The 15,939-nt window shown below is 50.7% G+C and overlaps 1 protein-coding gene across 2 annotated transcripts in view; it reads right to left on the bottom strand.

Moving 5' to 3' along the window:
- Positions 1–6,946, bottom strand: part of Smad7 (SMAD family member 7) — a 30,849-nt gene extending 23,903 nt beyond the window's left edge. For both annotated transcript variants that reach the window (XM_004855123.3, XM_004855124.3), the window contains exons 1-2: positions 4,707–6,946; positions 3,321–3,374 (exon numbers count right to left, since the gene is read on the bottom strand). In XM_004855123.3, the coding sequence (XP_004855180.1) occupies positions 3,321–3,374; positions 4,707–5,316 (664 nt within the window). In that variant the 5' untranslated portion in view covers positions 5,317–6,946. The remainder of the gene's footprint in view (positions 1–3,320; positions 3,375–4,706) is intronic.
- Positions 6,947–15,939: the final 8,993 nt, after the last annotated feature.

Raw genomic sequence — 15,939 nt, 5'->3', positions numbered from 1 at the left:
GACAAAAAAAAAAATTCCACAAAGACAGATCTCTCTAAAGTCAGGGTCTCATCTCTGCCTCTCTCTTGCTTCCTGCTCCCCAGAGCCCAGGCTGGCAGAAAGTTAGCATCGCTAGGCCATTCCTGGCTTTCATCCACCACTATTACCAAGCACCCTGTAATGGCAAGGTCCTGTGGGAGAAAAGACTCATCCCCTTCTCTCAGTTGTTCCAACACAGGTTGGTTCCTACAGCCTTTGAAAACCCAAGCCAGGGAAACAACCACAGCTTGAACTTCTGAGAGTCTCATCAAGCTGCTCTCACCCAGAGAGCCAGGGCAGTCTTACCCAACCTAGTTTGGAGCTTCCTTTAAGTACCTAGTTTGGAGCTTCCTTTAAGTACCTAGTTCGGAGCTTCCTTAAGTAAGGGGAAGCCTGCCAACAACACCACTACCATCAATATATCCCTCAACCTAATTCAAAGGAACCGTAGTCAGAGAAGAACACTGCACTGTGTTGGAAACCTTGTAGTTTTGGGGCAGGCACATCATTCCACCTGTGAATCAACCAATGATGAATGAATGAACCAATACAATAATTCAGTAAATGAATGGATCATCTGTTAACTCTTTGAACACATGGACTTTTTGAAACCTGGAAACGTTAAAACAGATCTAAGTTAAGAGACAAAAACAAAGCTAGATCTCCAGTCAAGATGCCCACTAAACTATGGATGCTCAATCCAATGGGCACTGGCCACCTGGGTTCCCCAGCCCAAGGATACTCAACATGCATCCCCCTCAGCCCAGCTATTCTTCAAACCTTTCAGACAACAGATACAGCACACACAGGAAGCAGAACCCAGTTACTCATCATTTCCACACCATCAACTGAGATCTAATAGCCAGTAGCGAATTCTTAATTCTTTTGGGATGGGGAGGCAGGATTATCATCTTGACTGCAAAGAGCCACAAGTCATAGCCACCTTGCCCTAAGGGTCAGGCACATCTAACACTCCTTTGCAGAGGACTCTGCTAAGGGACCTCACAGTACCAGCTACACAAAACCCAGGCCCTGCCAGAGGCTGCAGCAGGCCAGCTTAAACCATTGCAAGACAGACCTCCTCCAGCTTTAGCCAGCCAGTGCCCCACCCCCCTCCCATGGCCTCTTCCCAAGTTGGAGACTTTGATGAAGGGATTCCCTTAGTTGTGAAACTGGTTAAGATTTTAACAGTTGCCCACTGTAAAGCCTTTTGCCTGTTTCACCTAGTAACCCAAGACCAAAAATTCAACCTGAGGCTTAGCAATTTAAGAATGTAAATTCCCAGGCCCAACACAACACTCTCCTCCAAGCCCTAGGTGGGCATAAAAAGCCAAAGCAGCACCACTCCCCTCTAACCGCAACATCCCAGCCACAGCTGCCAGCAAAACCAGCCCCAAACCTGTCCCTGTGCCCCTCCAGCCCCAGACCTGTCCACCCAGCAGACCATTCCTCTCACGGGGGGGGGGGGGGGGGGTTCATCTGTTACCACCCTCATGGTCTTACACAACATTGCCTTTTTTTGTTCCCTTTTTTGTTTGTTTGTTTTGCTTTGTTTTAAACAAAACGTTTTGGGTGAGTAACCAGCTGTTTGGATTTCCTATTGGCAGGTTAAATCACTTCCTATTGGATGACTTGAAGAACATTTCTTTCCCCCACTCCCTTGGAAATGGCACATTCCTGTCTTTGTGGCTTCTCTGTTTACACACATTTTGCTACCTAATGTCAACACTTGCTAATGAATAAATGTATCACTGCACTCACCGAAAATGAGGTCCCAGCCTGGCAGAATAACTGCTTAAATTCTGTGAACAGATTTATCCCAGTATCTTTGCAATAAACCCAAGTAAACATAGCCCTTTTCCATGGTTTTTGGATGATTCAGGGGAACGTTTGCCCCATAGTCTTTACCCCTGGGCCATGGGGACTTCTGCTTCTTCTAGGGAAAACATCCAAATTTGAAGAATATGAAACAATTAATTCTCCCCTTGGAGAACTAACCTCACAAAACAATTTTTGTTTCTTTAAGCCAAAAGCTCCAGCAAGGTAACATTCTCTAGGAAAACAGAGCTTGGTAATGCCAGTTAACTTTTGTTACAAATACAGAGAGCTGGTTATCTCCTCATTAATGACCATTTATCTGTTGTTTTGTAAATCGAAAGCAAAATATCACATGCTTCGCAGGCCACTTATTAGACAGGCACCAGGCAAGCAGGAACGCCTTCCTAACTTGAGAGAGCTGGAGTCCCGGGAGGGCTGGCTGCAGAGCATGGGCTTCGGTTACACGTTCATTAAAGTATTTAATTTATGACAACGCCCCAGCAAAACTTTTAATTAGTGGGGGGAAAGGCCCAACAGCCAAAACTCATGAGGCGGAAGGACTTAGAGAATTCCAGGAGCTAAATGGTGCCCAACCCTTCACTTTTCCTTCTCCCAGAACCTTGCCAAAATAAAAATGTCACAAGCATTACATTTTTTCAGGCACCAGCATACAGGCACCAAAACCAAAGTTACAATCTGTACTTTTCAGCAAATGAGCTCCCACTGTAAGAAGGGGCTCCAGGAAACAGGGTTTGTCCCTCCTGTTATCCCCAATCTGTTTTGCTGACCCTGTCCCCTGGCACTGTCAGCTCCAAATGATGGGCCTCTCTGTGCTGCCTGCCAGAAGTTGAATGCAGACAACCGCAACAGGGCTGGTGCCAGTCTCAAATGGGCTTCTGCTCTGGCCCCATGCCAGCCAGTGACAAAGCAACAGGCAGGCAAAGCTATGCTAAAAACTTTTATGGCCCCTACCAAGAATTGTGAGAAAACCCTAAGAGGACTGAATGGTAGGTGACTGAGAAGGGCAACCTACTTCCCTTTTATTTGCTGACAAAGCTTAAACATTCTAGTGTCTTATACCAAACTAAACCCCCCCGCACCCCTTCTGAAACTGTCTTCTCTTCCATCTCATCACCCTTTCCATTCTGCCCCAATTCTTCTAGTACTTACAAAGTCTCCAAATTTTCCCATCAACCTGCCCTATTTGGCATGGATTAAAGCCTCCATGTGCTAAAGCGCTGAGCTAAGTTTGGTCACAGAGTCCAAATACATAAAAAGGAACAAAATGTAAAGGATTATCTAGGAAATGTCTTTGGGGAAAAAAAATCCAGCCACAACACAAAAATTTACCAAACTTTCAACAGAGGAGACTTAAGCCAGCCTAGCACCTCCCACGGGCGCCACAGACACAAAAACCCGGCCGGGCTCTAGAGGTTCCAGTTCTAAACTTAAGACAGGAAATATTCTGAAAATTATCTACTCACCAGTTGGTTTGAGAAAATCCATCGGGTATCTGGAGTAAGGAGGAGGGGGAGACTCTGGAATTAAAAAAGTAAGACAGTATAAGGACCCAGCCATGAGAAAGAGAGATAGAAACTTATGATAACAGAGGCATTCTTTTAGCCCAACTGTTTGTCTTAGCTGTGGGGGTTGGAGGCAGGGCCGGGAGGCGGTGATTGCCTTGATATTTAGCTGTCAGATAAACAAAAGAGGCCGCCTGGCGCCAGCCTCGGCTCTCCGCTCCTCCACGTCTGCGGCCCTAGCCGCAGCGCTCAGCGGGCCGGGCTGGAAACCACCGGTTCGGCCGCGGCCGAGCACTTCATAGTTCAAGGGGCGGGGGTTGACCGGGCCCCCTTCCCATCCTGTAATTCCAGACCTCGCTGCTCCGGCCCTCCCCCGAGCCAGCCCCCCCCCCCCCCGAGTGCGATTCACCTCGGTCCCCGGCCGCTCCGCGGGGCATCCGCCCTCAAGACCTAAGGCTCCCCCTTCCCACCTCTCCTGGAAGATGCGCCCCTAATGTACTGGTGAACTTGGGGCAATCTGCGGGCGCCCGGAGGGCTACACAACCTCACACACCGAGCATAAAGACAAGGAAAAGAGAATGTAGGAAGATAAAAGGGGACTCCGCCTTAAAACCCAGGGCCCTGGGGCTGCAACGTCAACGAGACTTTGGGGGTAAAAAAAAAAAAAAAAAAAAAGCATACAGCATTAGTAGTATGCTTTTCTGTTCGAAAGAGGGGAAAAGGAAAGGCATCCGACTTCTCCTGGATGCTCATTCCTTTTCACCCTGGGGCTGGCAAAGATAAAAGTACCCAGTGCGGCCTCCCATCCTAATCCTCTACCTCCTAAACTCCAAAGCAACGAGGCCAGAGCAGTAACTGGGCCACTTATGCCCGACTTGACTTTCTGTATTTACTAAAGGAGTGGGGACTCTTCAACTCGTATAGCTCGCTTCTCCCAGCCTTCTTTGGCCAGCTTGGACCAAATCCAACTCGGCCACACACCTCATCGCCTTTCCGGGTGCGGGGGAGGCGTGACCCCCCACTTCCCTCTGCACCCCCTTGGTGATCCGGAAATGGATGCGTCTAATTTTTAGCCGCATATCCGTACAATCTGTGCACGAGCAGTGCCCAAGGACACTCTCTAGGCGACAGAGGAAGAAAGCATTAAAGGGAATCCCCAAGGAATGCCCTTCGAGTTTCCCCTGACCCTTCTCGGCCTTAGTCCCCACGTCTACTCCAGGAGGGGGATGTACGGTCCCCCTGGAGAGGTGATTGCAACTACACAAACTCAGCCCGAGGATACTTTTCTTCCGCCACTTGCGCGCCTTGCGGGGGGAGAGGGGAGGTAAACAGGGGACAACTTCTTACCTAGTTCGCAGAGTCGGCTAAGATGATGAGGGTTGCAGCACACCAGCTCGGGGTTGATCTTCCCGTAAGATTCACAGCAACACAGCCTCTTGACTTCCGAGGAATGCCTGAGATCCGGCCACCTGAACACTTTGCACAGCAGGAGGGGTAGCGAGTAAGACAAGGGCGGCTGCGCGGGTTGCGCGCTGGCGGGCGCCCCCGGGCCCAGCCTGCAGTCCAGGCGGCCGGGCAGCAGGAGGCACGCGGTGCGCGTACCGCCGCGGGACTCCACGGCCTGGAGCAGCAGCTCCAGCTGCCGCTCCTTCAGTTTCTTGAGCACCGAGTGCGTGAGCGCCTTCAGATCCGCCTCAGCGCCCCCGGCCGCGCCGGCGCCCATGGCTTGGGGGTGGGGATGGTGGTGACCTTTGGCACCGCGGACCGCCTTGCCCAGGCAGCAGCCAGCCCTGCCGGCACCGCCGCCACCGGCCCCATGCGCCCGTCCGTCCGTCGCCCCTTCTCCCCGCAGCTCGCCTCCTCCGCCTCCCCCTCCACCCTCCTCCTCGTCCTCGCCGCCGGGCGCACGGCTCCTCCAGAGACGCCGGACGAGCGCAGATCGTTTGGTCCTGAACATGCGGGGCGAGGAGGCAAGGAGAAAAGTCGTTTGCCGGCTAAGGAGCGAACATGACCTCCGCACACCATGAAGAAGTCGGGCGCCGAGTTGGGGCAGCAGGCGCAGGCGACAGCAGCAACAACAGGGACCCGGGCAGGAGCGGCGGCGGCCCGAGGGACGCTCCGTGGCATGCGCCAGTCTCCCGGAGGCCGGGGCGCGCGCTGGGGCCCGGAGGCGCCCGCCGGGGTTCGGGGGCCTGCACTCCGGCTGCCCCGCCCCGAGCGGCCCGCGCCCTGCGCGGCTCTCGGGCCCCGGCGCGCCCCGGAGGAACGCGGCCGCCGCTTCCCTGGGGGCGGCCGAGCCTGCCCCCGCCGGCGCCTCCCCAAAAAGAGGCCCCCCCGCAGTGGCTCCCGATTGTCGGGCTCGCCAGCCTCGGCTTCCTACATGAGAAATCCGCGGGGGCAAAAAATGAAAGGCGTTCGGCTGGACTGCTGGAGGGGCGAAAAAGCCTCTTTCCCCCTTGCTAAGCAACTTAATTTGGGGGTGGGGAGAAGCAGGCAATTAAAAAGAAAAAAAAGGCAGGCACGCGATTTATTTTTTTCTCTCTATATCCTTAGTAACCGGATCTCCTCGAATTCCGTGCACACGAAGATTCGGGGGAGGGGGCCAAGTGGACTTCACCCCGCATGAGACGTCTGGCGAAATAAGGAGCCTCTCTCAAAACCTAAAAGCCTAATATGCAAAGCCCCAAAAGAAAAACACCACCTCCTCGTACCTCTGGAGGTCTGGGGGCGTCTGGCTGGAGCCGGGATTTAAAAAAAGAAAATGTTTACAAAGTAGAACAAGATGTTTGAAGGGTGGAAAAACGTATCCACGAGTTACATCCCCCCTTTTTTTCCCTTGCAGAGCCTCACTGATCTTCCTCTCCTTTTCTTCTGCCAAAAAAAAAAAGAGAAAAAAACCGTGTATTTTTTTTTAATCCACAGAAAGCTTTGGCTAGGCTGCTTCAATCCTGCGCATCTGGGTGTCTTAGGGGAGTCTCTGGTCTTTCCTCCTGCGCTCCCAGGGGCTCAGGTCCTCCGCGGGGACTTCCTCGATGGTGGCGGGGGCAGAAGATGCTGCTGCGGCGGCGGCTGCGCCCGGCAGGGCTGACAGCGCGGGGGAGGGCGGCGAGGCGGCGGCGGGGCCCTGGCGGGTCGCGCGCTCTCGCCCTCTAGGGCACAAACCGCTTGCCAGTGCGGGGGCCGCCGGTGCCCCCTCCCCTGGCCGCGGTCGGCCGCTGAGGCTCCCCGCGTGAGCAGCTCGCCCCGACCCGGCTACAGCGGCAGGAGGCCCGGGTGTCCTCTCACCGTCTCCCCTTACGAGACTCCTCGTCGAGACCAAGAGCCTCCTTGTCCCCCGTTTTCCCTCTCCCGGCGTTTGGGTCCTTCTGCCGCCGCCGGGGGCTCGCCGCGCCGCACTCAGGGGCTCTGGGGCCAGTCGTTCGGGGGCTCGGCGCCGGCGGGCTGGCTCCGTCTCGGGCAGCTCTCTCCGGCGCGGCAAGTGGACCGAGCACGGCGCTCGGCTGGCTCGGGTTGGGGACAGGAACCTCCGTGCACGGAGCAGCAAGCGAGTGTGCTCAGGGCTCACCGCCTCCCGCAAGGCCTCCCGCCTCCGCCCCCTTCCCTCCCTCTTCTTCCCCCTTCCCGCCCCCGCCCCCAGCCGCCGCCGCCGCCCCCCCCCCCCCCCGGCCCTCTGCTCGGCTGGTTCCACTGCGCAGTGGCGCGCCCGGCTCCGGCCTCGTCACGTGGTCGTCTAGACACCCTGTCGCTTTAAAAAAAAAAAAAAAAGAGCGATTGTGTTTCGCAAACAACAGATCGGGTTTCTAAAAGCTATTTCTCCCCCCACCTCTCCAACGCCACCCCTCTCGGGTCTGCAGAAAGGGGACCAATGTATGGGGGGGGCTTCCAGAATCGACTGAGACCTAGCTAGAGCAAAGGAGAAATTGGAAGAGCGAGAGCACCGGGCGGGCACCGCGGGCGAGTTTTGGAGCGGAACGAGCGGATCGGTGGCCCTGTTTAGACCCAGCGGAGCTTCGCAGGGGCAGCCCCGAGTGCGCTCGCCCTAGGGCTTCATTCATTCGTTTTGTTTTAAAGGCCCTGGCGGCGGATCCCTTGGCCGCGCCGGAGGGAAAGAAGAGAGCGCTGTTTCTGTTGAAAAGACATTTACACCGGGCTGGACCGAGGCCCTGGGAAGTGTGCGCTGGAGGGAACAGCCGGGCAGCCGAGGGCGGGGAGGCGGCGCGAATGTGACCTCAGCGGCGGCCGCGCGCTCCCTCCCGCCCTCTCCCGCTCGGGGCTCCAGTTTCTAGGACTGCCTGGAGAAGTGTTTCTTGTGCACAGCTCTGGAATGCATTTGGCCGGCTGACGAGTTGCGAGGGGCAGCATCCTGGCGGGAGAAGGGGGGTAAGGGGGCCTCGCCTGCGCGCCGCCGGCAGGTTTCCTCCCGGGCCCGGAAGACCTCCGTCACCCGCCTCCCGGCGCGGGAAGGTTACCCGGCGAGCTGACCCGCCTAGGGCATTCATTTGCATGCGGGGCTGGTTTCGGCACCCTTCTTGGGTGCTTAGGGTCGGAAAGTTTATCAGTTGACCTCAGGTTCCAGAGGAACGTATCCCCAAACGGAGGTTGCTGCAAGGAAATGAGAAAGGCATTGGTTCGGGCTAAGGACCTGAGTGCCTTTACGTCGTGAAAACTGCTGTTGAGAAACGTACTACAGTATTTAAATATTATATACATATCATTATTGAGGAGGCCTCTAGTTGGCTTGATAATCTAATCTCACATCTTAGTCATGGAAATACGAATTTTTTTTAAAAGTCATTAAGAACTGTGAGATTAAGACAGCAGTGAAACTCATTGAGGATTTGAAAGAATCTTTAGGAAAAGTGAAATGTATTATTTTCATCTCCCCATCTAAGTTAATATGTCCTTAAAAAGGCAAATATGAATCAAACATCTTAACTCAGTGCTCTCCTCTCCAGCAATTTAGAAGATTTCTAATATGAATAGCTGCTTACTAAATATTTGAAGGGCTAGGTTGCTGCTCAGCAGGGGCCTAGGGTTCAGTCGCCAGCACTGCCCCCCGCCCCGCCCGGCTATGGGGCCATTTGGACCCCTTCCCTATCCCACCAAAATCACCTTTGGTGGTATGAATATGAGAGAAAGTCAACAACATTGATTACGTGATCCTATCCAGTCAAGGGGTCCCTGACAGAAAGCCACGGAGCAGAAATGTGTGCAGGACAGGACTGAAAGTGGCATTCGGAATGTAAGACTACATGAACTGCAATTGTATATATATTTGGGGTACTGGGGATTAAACTCAGGACTCTGTGCTTTCGAGGCAGGTTCAGTGCCACTGAGCTAAATTCCCAGTGCTGCAATTGTATATAAACTTGTTTTTTGGAAATGGCATTGAAAGTGTGTGTGTTTGTTACATTCTAAGGAGCCTGGGTAAACAAAAACCAAGAAAGTCAAGAAGGGAATGGAGAAAGGGTGACACCACAATCACAGACAGGGAAAGGCCATGAGGAGGCGGTCATGGGATTTTTGAGGTATCTGGAAAATGTATAATACACTCAGAAAGGTTTAGGAAGAGTAACAGACTAGAAGTCAAAAAACCTGCTTTCAGGTTGGGACTCTGCCACTCACTGACTAAACAACTTGTGCTATGAGTGATCCTCAGCTTAGGTGAGCCTTGGCAGGCTTCCCAAGGCTTTCTGGGCAGGTGTCTTGCCTCTCGGGGTCCTGTTCCCTCCCTGTTCTGCGTCTCCCTGGAAGAGAGAGATCAGGGCAGGCTACAAAGTGACAAGAAGAATTAGAAAAACAGAAAAAGCAAATGTCATCACTCTAGGTTTCTTGACCACACAGAGAATCAGAAGAATCTTCTGGAAATGTGGCCAGTGGTGCTAACACCCTTTGTGATGAGAGGCCAAAGCACACACAGGGCAGGTAGGTTTAGTGGGTGTTTCAAGAGTTGAGTCTGACGTCACAGCTTGTCTGGGTGGAACATGCATATACTTGCAGAGCTATGTTCCCATCTAGTGTAATTGTGGGTGTTTTAATTCAGGCGTCACCCTTATTTTGCCCTCTCTATATGGCTTTCCTCTTCCATTTTACTACCCCTAGGTAGAAGTGGGTGGGATGCTGGGCAAGTAGCTGCAATAGTTGGTGCTGCTTTATGGCTCCCTGGCATCCCCTGAATCAGTTAACATCCCGACCTTCCTGACAGCCAGCCCCACCCCATCACTGTCTTGCTCCTTTCCTTTCCAAGAAAAAAGCCAGAAGCCAGGAGGCAGGCGGTAGAGAAGCTTTGCCTGGCTGTTGTGCCTAGAAAGGAAGGTCCCCTCTTTCCCTTCCAAGGCACAAATGAGACACCCAGGCACACAGTTTCAGACAACCTGATCATTACAAAAATTTAGAAAGTAAAAGTTTAGGAGCTTACCAAACTATTGTGAATGAGTTTGATTCTAATCATTTGCTGGCAGAGAATATGGAATAAAATATCTCATTTGCAGTTGTTTATTTCCTGTTGTGGCTTCTATTTTCATCTTTTAGTCGCTTTGGTGATAGTAATCAAACCCTAATCATGGTGCAGCCACAAGGCACAGAGACCAAAATAGCAAAGTTATGACAAACAAGAATGGGAGCTAAAGACCTGGCTACTTAATCACTAGCCCCTGCACCCTGAGGACAGTGTGGCTGCCACTGCCCCATGACAAGACCTCTGAAGGAAAGCGGAAGCCCAGGGAAATTGTTCAAGGCCTGAGGTCTCTGAGATGCTAGGGGCCCAGAAGGAAAGCAGTAGAGAACAACAGGAAGTTGCCACAAAGCAGGTGAATCCTTCACACCTGCCAAGGGGAAAGGTGCTCCAAAACTCTCAGTACTTTGAAACAACCCTAGGCCAAAGCTGAAAATCTGCTCTAGGAGAGACATGATTCCTTTAGTTCTTTTCTCATCTTCAGTGGTTTCCAGAAGGGAAAGGCAGGACAGAGAGGCCCCAAAGCGCCTGTGGAAGTGTGTTGGTGGGGGCAGGGGACAGGGTGAGGAAGGGATAGAGATTTTCCTTGTGAAAGCCTGAAGAAGAAACAATTGAAGACACACACAAAAAAGTTGGAAAATATCAACATTTCTTGCACAATCATCCCCTGAAAAATGTGTGAGTGAGCCCTAAATCATCCTTAACTGGTGACAATACAAATGGTACCAATGGGTTATGAAAGGAAGCTAGCACAAGTAAGGCCAATGTGACAATGATCAGCACTTCTTGGCTTGTCTTGAAAGAATGAGAACATAAGTGAATGAAAATGCATCTAATTCACAATCAAAGAAAGATTCTATAAGCCCTGACTCATCAAATGTTCTTGTAATATAGACATGCTGTCAGCTGGTCCATAGCATCTGCCAGGTACCTGTCCAAATCACTCAGCTAGGTGCTGGGTTTTGGGGAGGGGACGGATAAAATGAATGCTATTGTGGAGGAGACAGGAGAAATATCCCAGAAAAGCAAATAGTGACAACAATGGACACATTCAAATATATACTCCCATGTAAGTGCAGTTCCCTCCAGAAGGGTATTGAATAGCTAATGAACACAACAGGGAGGGGAATTCACAGATACTTTTTGTATCTATTGAACTCTGAAATACGGGAATGTGTCATTCAAAATACTCAAAGAGTTTTTAATTTTTTAAAGTTCCTGTCTGCTTTTCTCATTTCCTGAAATTCACTGTTCTGATGTCCTCGTCAGTGACAAGTTTGTGAGATCCCACATGGAAGTGATGTTGTAGACAGTATTCCTCTCTGTGGGGCATTTACTACAGGAAGGTCGATAACAACAGAGGCCAATGTCTCACTGCAGACAGCGAAGGTGGAGGCTGCCTCATCATGACCGTGGCAAGAGTCAGCAAGGAAACACGCCAGTCCCAATCAGAAGTCATTCCAGATGCCAGTCAGGTGCAAGTTCTAACCCAGGACAGACAGCCTAATAAATACTGATGTTAGGACGACAGAGGAGCAGGAAGGAGCCTGCCCAATCTGAGAAAATGAAAGCTTTGCTTTTGGAAACAGAAATGTACTCACAGTATTCTCAATTCATTTAGCCAGCACTGATTCAGAGCTGATGTGCCAGGCACTGGAAATACAGGAATCTTAACCAGCCTCTGCTTTCAAGAAGTGCACAGTGACTGGGTGTGGTGGCACCTGCCTGTAATCCCAGCACTCAGGAGGCTGAGGTAGGAGGATCTCTGCAAGTTTGAGGCCAGTCTGGGCTACATGTTGAATTCAAGGGCAGCCTGAGATACAGTGACTCAAAAAACAAAACAAACAAATAGAAGGAGTGCGGAAACAGGAAGCCAACCAACCCTTGCAAAATGGATAGATGGATCGGTATTACCTGGGCAGTAAGACTGGAGGCCTTGCCTGAGGACAGACAATCAGGGAACTTATTCTGCCTGAGAAAGGTCTCAAAAGGTTTCCCAAAGGAAGAAAATTTTGTACTGTTGGGCTCAGTATGGATGGTACTGATGCTCCTATTAAAATGGAAGACAAAGCTGAGGTGTAGCTCAGTGGTAGGGTGTTTGCTGGGTTCAGCCCCAGCACTGGGGAAGAAAAAAAAAAAAAACAGCAAAGAAATCAGTGCCAAGCCACCCACCTCCCAGATGTAACCTGGTCGACCCTGGTGTTTTCACCATCCTGTAACCTGGTTCCTTAATTGAACCTCAAGCCACATGCAAATTGACTCAATGTTCCTGGTCCTACGGGGCTACCAAGTTAACCTTTGCTGTTTTCTAATTTACTTCCTATTTTTATCTTTGCCATTGTCCCGCAGGAGTCACTAATGGGTGATTTTGATGGTGCTGAGTTCTGCCTAGTAAGTACTGGTTAGGATCTGAGTGAGGAGACCTTCTGGTCTTAGGGAAATCAGAACTGGCAGTCTACAGAGGGATGAAGGACGTGTCCCTCTTTAGTAGGGCAGAGGGGTCACAGGTGACCACACATGCAGCCTCCTGAGTGGGGCCAAACCGTCTTTCTCCTGGAGGACCTAAGGGGACAGGAAGGACCTTACCCCAGATTTGGGATTAAATGGATTTTTCTGCCATTACTAATATGGGGAGGCCTTAGGAAAGTGTTTCCGTCGTCTGTCTGCCTTCCTCGTACAATACCGAATTAACAATGTTGTGTGTGCCAGACTTGGTGAGCCACTCAGAAAACAAAGTCCTCCCCACGGGGTGGCTGCAAGGAGGAGCAGACGCCGAGTGAGCCCAAGTGCTATGTAAACCGAATGGCATACAGATGCTAATTATCATTATTATCATGGATCCTGAGGTCTAAACTGCCCAATGAGCTGATTTTGCCTAACCTTGCCTAGGAAATGAATTTTGAGAGGAGATAATTGTCCAAGTGATAGGGTAATGAAGAAGGAAGCCACTTTTCCTGATGGCGGGGATTTCGTTTCTGCGGGTTTCTGCGGGTTTGACAAGGACCATTTGGAACTCTGTCAAAATGTTCAGGCCAGCATTTGAGTCTAAAAGCAAATATGCCTGGGAAATCTTTTTTCCTGTCAGAATGAGAGAGGGATAAGTGAGAAAACAATCAAAGTGGTTTTAATTCTTTTCTAGGGTTACCTTGAGTCATAAATATTTTCCTGTGTCCTAGAAATAACTCTGCTAGCAATGACAAGCAGCATCGAGAAAGAGAGGAGGGGCTTTGCTTCAGGATCTTCACTGTCCCATTGAGTCCTGATCCCTTCCACCAGTGGATTCTGCAGGCTGGTAGGGCTGAGGGATACAATGTTACTCATCATTGCCACAGCCTGGCAGACCTGCAAGAGAAAGATTAGGAGAAGTGTGGCAGAAGGGGGCTTGAGCTGGGGGGGATTGTAAAGGTTACATAGCCCAAGAGTCCCCATTCCAGTCCAAAGGCCAGACCCACTATCCATGGTCAGGTTCATACAATGTCATGTGTTTTTGCACAAGTCAAGTTATTTGGTATTTTTAGTTTGCTTCTGATATTTTACTGCTTTCTGAATAAGTGACATATGCTCAGTGGTGCACAATTCAAAGACTATAGAAGACTGGGAAGAGAAAGGCAAGGCTTCCTGTACCCGCAGCCCCAGGCACCCACTTCTCTTTCAGAGGCAGCCAACAGTACAGTGGAAGATGCACAAAGTAGTTCAAGGTAAAGACCTGGCTTGAGCTTGAACTCCAATCCTCCATGTCCAACCTGCCTGCATAACATCTCAGAGGCACCCTAAGCTCCGGAACAGGCTCCATTCCTCCCAGAACCTGCTTCGCCAGAGGTCAGCCAGCCGCCAAGGACAGCAAACTCTCCCTCATCCCCACTCAAGCAGCTCCCAGTCCTGTCAGTTTTGCCTTCAAAGGGCCTCTCAAACCTTTAATCCCAGCTCTCTGGGAGATTGAAGTAGGAAGATCTCAAGTCCTACCCCAGTCTGGGCAACTTAGTGATTTAATGAGACCCTGTTTCAAAAATAAAAAAAGAGCTGGTGATGTAGTTCAGTGCAAAGGTCCTGAGTGCAGTCCTCGGTAATGGAGAGAGGGAGACCCAGAGAGAGAGAGAGAAAGACAGAGAGAGAGAGAGAGAGAGAGAGAGAGAGAGAGAGAGAGAGAGAGAGGGAGAGAGAAAGAGAGAGAGAGAGACACCTCTGAACGTATCCACGTATCCACTTTTTTTTTTTTGGTACCGGGGATCAAACTCGGGACCTTGCGCTTGCAAGGCAGGCAGCGGAACCACTCAGCTAAATCCCCAGCCCAAAGTATCCACTTTTTTCCAGGCATACCCAGCACATTGCCAGTGGGGTACCAGCCCCCTGTCCACTTCCTGTTCCTCTCCTCACTTCCTCTCTTGCCTCCCTCTGGTGACAGACCAGGGTCAATACTGACCTGACCGTACTACCATCCAAGACAGATTCCCTTCCTTGGACTACAAAGCCCTGGAGCACCCTTCTAGCAATCTCAGTACTCCTTCCTCCTTCCCAGGACCTGGACACATGCTGTGTCTCAGCCTCTCTTCTCTCCTACAGCTGTTTTAGCCTCTAATCTTTGATATTAGGTCACTTCCCCTATCACTATTCACCCTCTGAGTGCCAGCACACCTACTTTTGAAGCGTTCATGGCACTTGAAATTTTACATCTAATTCTGATTCCTTGAACATCTCTCCCTCCCCACCCTCAACTGTAAACTCCATGAAGCCAGGGTTTGTGTACAAAGGACATCTGCTCTGTGACACATGGTGTGACATTCAACAAATGTGTGCTAGTAAATGAGCAGATGGCGGGAGGTGAAGGATAAGTCATTTATTTTGAGATGATGTCCTTCTTCATATGGGGAATTAAAATGCTCTACCTTTTATGAAATGGTGGTGATAATCGATGATGTTGATTTACAGACCTATTCAGCAAAATTAAATGTTGGCAATTGAATTGAGGTGTCCCTCAATTCAAAACTAGGAAGTTGAAGAGCTACTTAAAACCCAAGGAACAGTAGTGGATGCCTATAATCCTGGCACTTGGAAGGCTGAGACAGGAGGATCACAAGTACAAGGCCAGCCAGGGGAACTTAGGGAGACCCTGTCTCAACATACAAAAAAATTAAAAGGACTGGGGATGTAGCTCAGTGTAAAGGCCCTGACTTCAACCCTCAGTACTGCTAAATAAATAAATCCTAAGGATGGAATCTTGGAACCAGGAGAGACTCTGGAGGAGAATAAATGAGTCACTGATGAAAAAGGTACCCAGCAAATTGAGGGGACTTAATTCAAATTATCCTAATTTTTCCTGATTCTGTTCCTTCCTACCCTTGGTTCCTTTGCCCATTCCTGCCACATCAGAAGGAGCCACTCACCAGCTTGGAGAATTCTCAGGATCGCACCTTCACAGAGCTCCAGATGAGAGAGAGCCCCTTTCTGGTCCCCAAATCACCTACCCCTCTGTCTATATATTATTTCACCTAGGAATGCATAGTTGTCCCAAATGGCTGACAGATGACACAGGACACAGCCAACCTGTAGGAAGCAGGAAGCAGAAAGACAGAGCCTGGCTTTGGCCGGCAAGCTGACCTATTCCTGGCCCCAAGGAGGTGCTTTGTGAGGGACAGAAGACTGGTCACTCTGGCTGTGTCCTGGAGCCCACAGTTCACAGGACCATGTGCATTCCCTGTATGTCACTGCCCTCAGAGTCCTGTCACCTCGCGCTGGCGGCCCTGTGAGCCAGGTGAGAGGGGATTGTATTTCATTTCTCCTATAGTCCAACCTCTTAGGATCTGGGGACTCAGCCAGTAGGTCTGCAGATTCAGTATTTTGTTCCAGGAACTATTTATTGAGACCCACTGTGTGACAAGCATTGGTTCCGACACATGGCCTCTCCCTTGGGGAGTTTGCATTCTGGAGAGACAGACAGTAAACATTTTTTTTTAGAACATAATTTCAGTCAGGTATGTTGATGCATGCCTAGAATCCCAGCACTTTGTGAAGCTAAGGCAGAATGATCATAAATTCAAGTCCCACCTGGACAACTTAGTGACTTAGCACAACCCTATCTCAAAATAAAAAATATAAAAAGATGGCCAGGGATTTAGCTCAGTGGTGCTG

Source organism: Heterocephalus glaber, unplaced genomic scaffold (genome assembly GCF_053883595.1).
Source record: "Heterocephalus glaber isolate CG9 unplaced genomic scaffold, H.glaber_assembly_v1.0 deba00000331, whole genome shotgun sequence".
In the NCBI taxonomy this organism is placed as follows: Eukaryota; Metazoa; Chordata; class Mammalia; order Rodentia; family Bathyergidae; genus Heterocephalus; species Heterocephalus glaber.
This window is presented reverse-complemented; position numbering and strand designations above follow the sequence as displayed.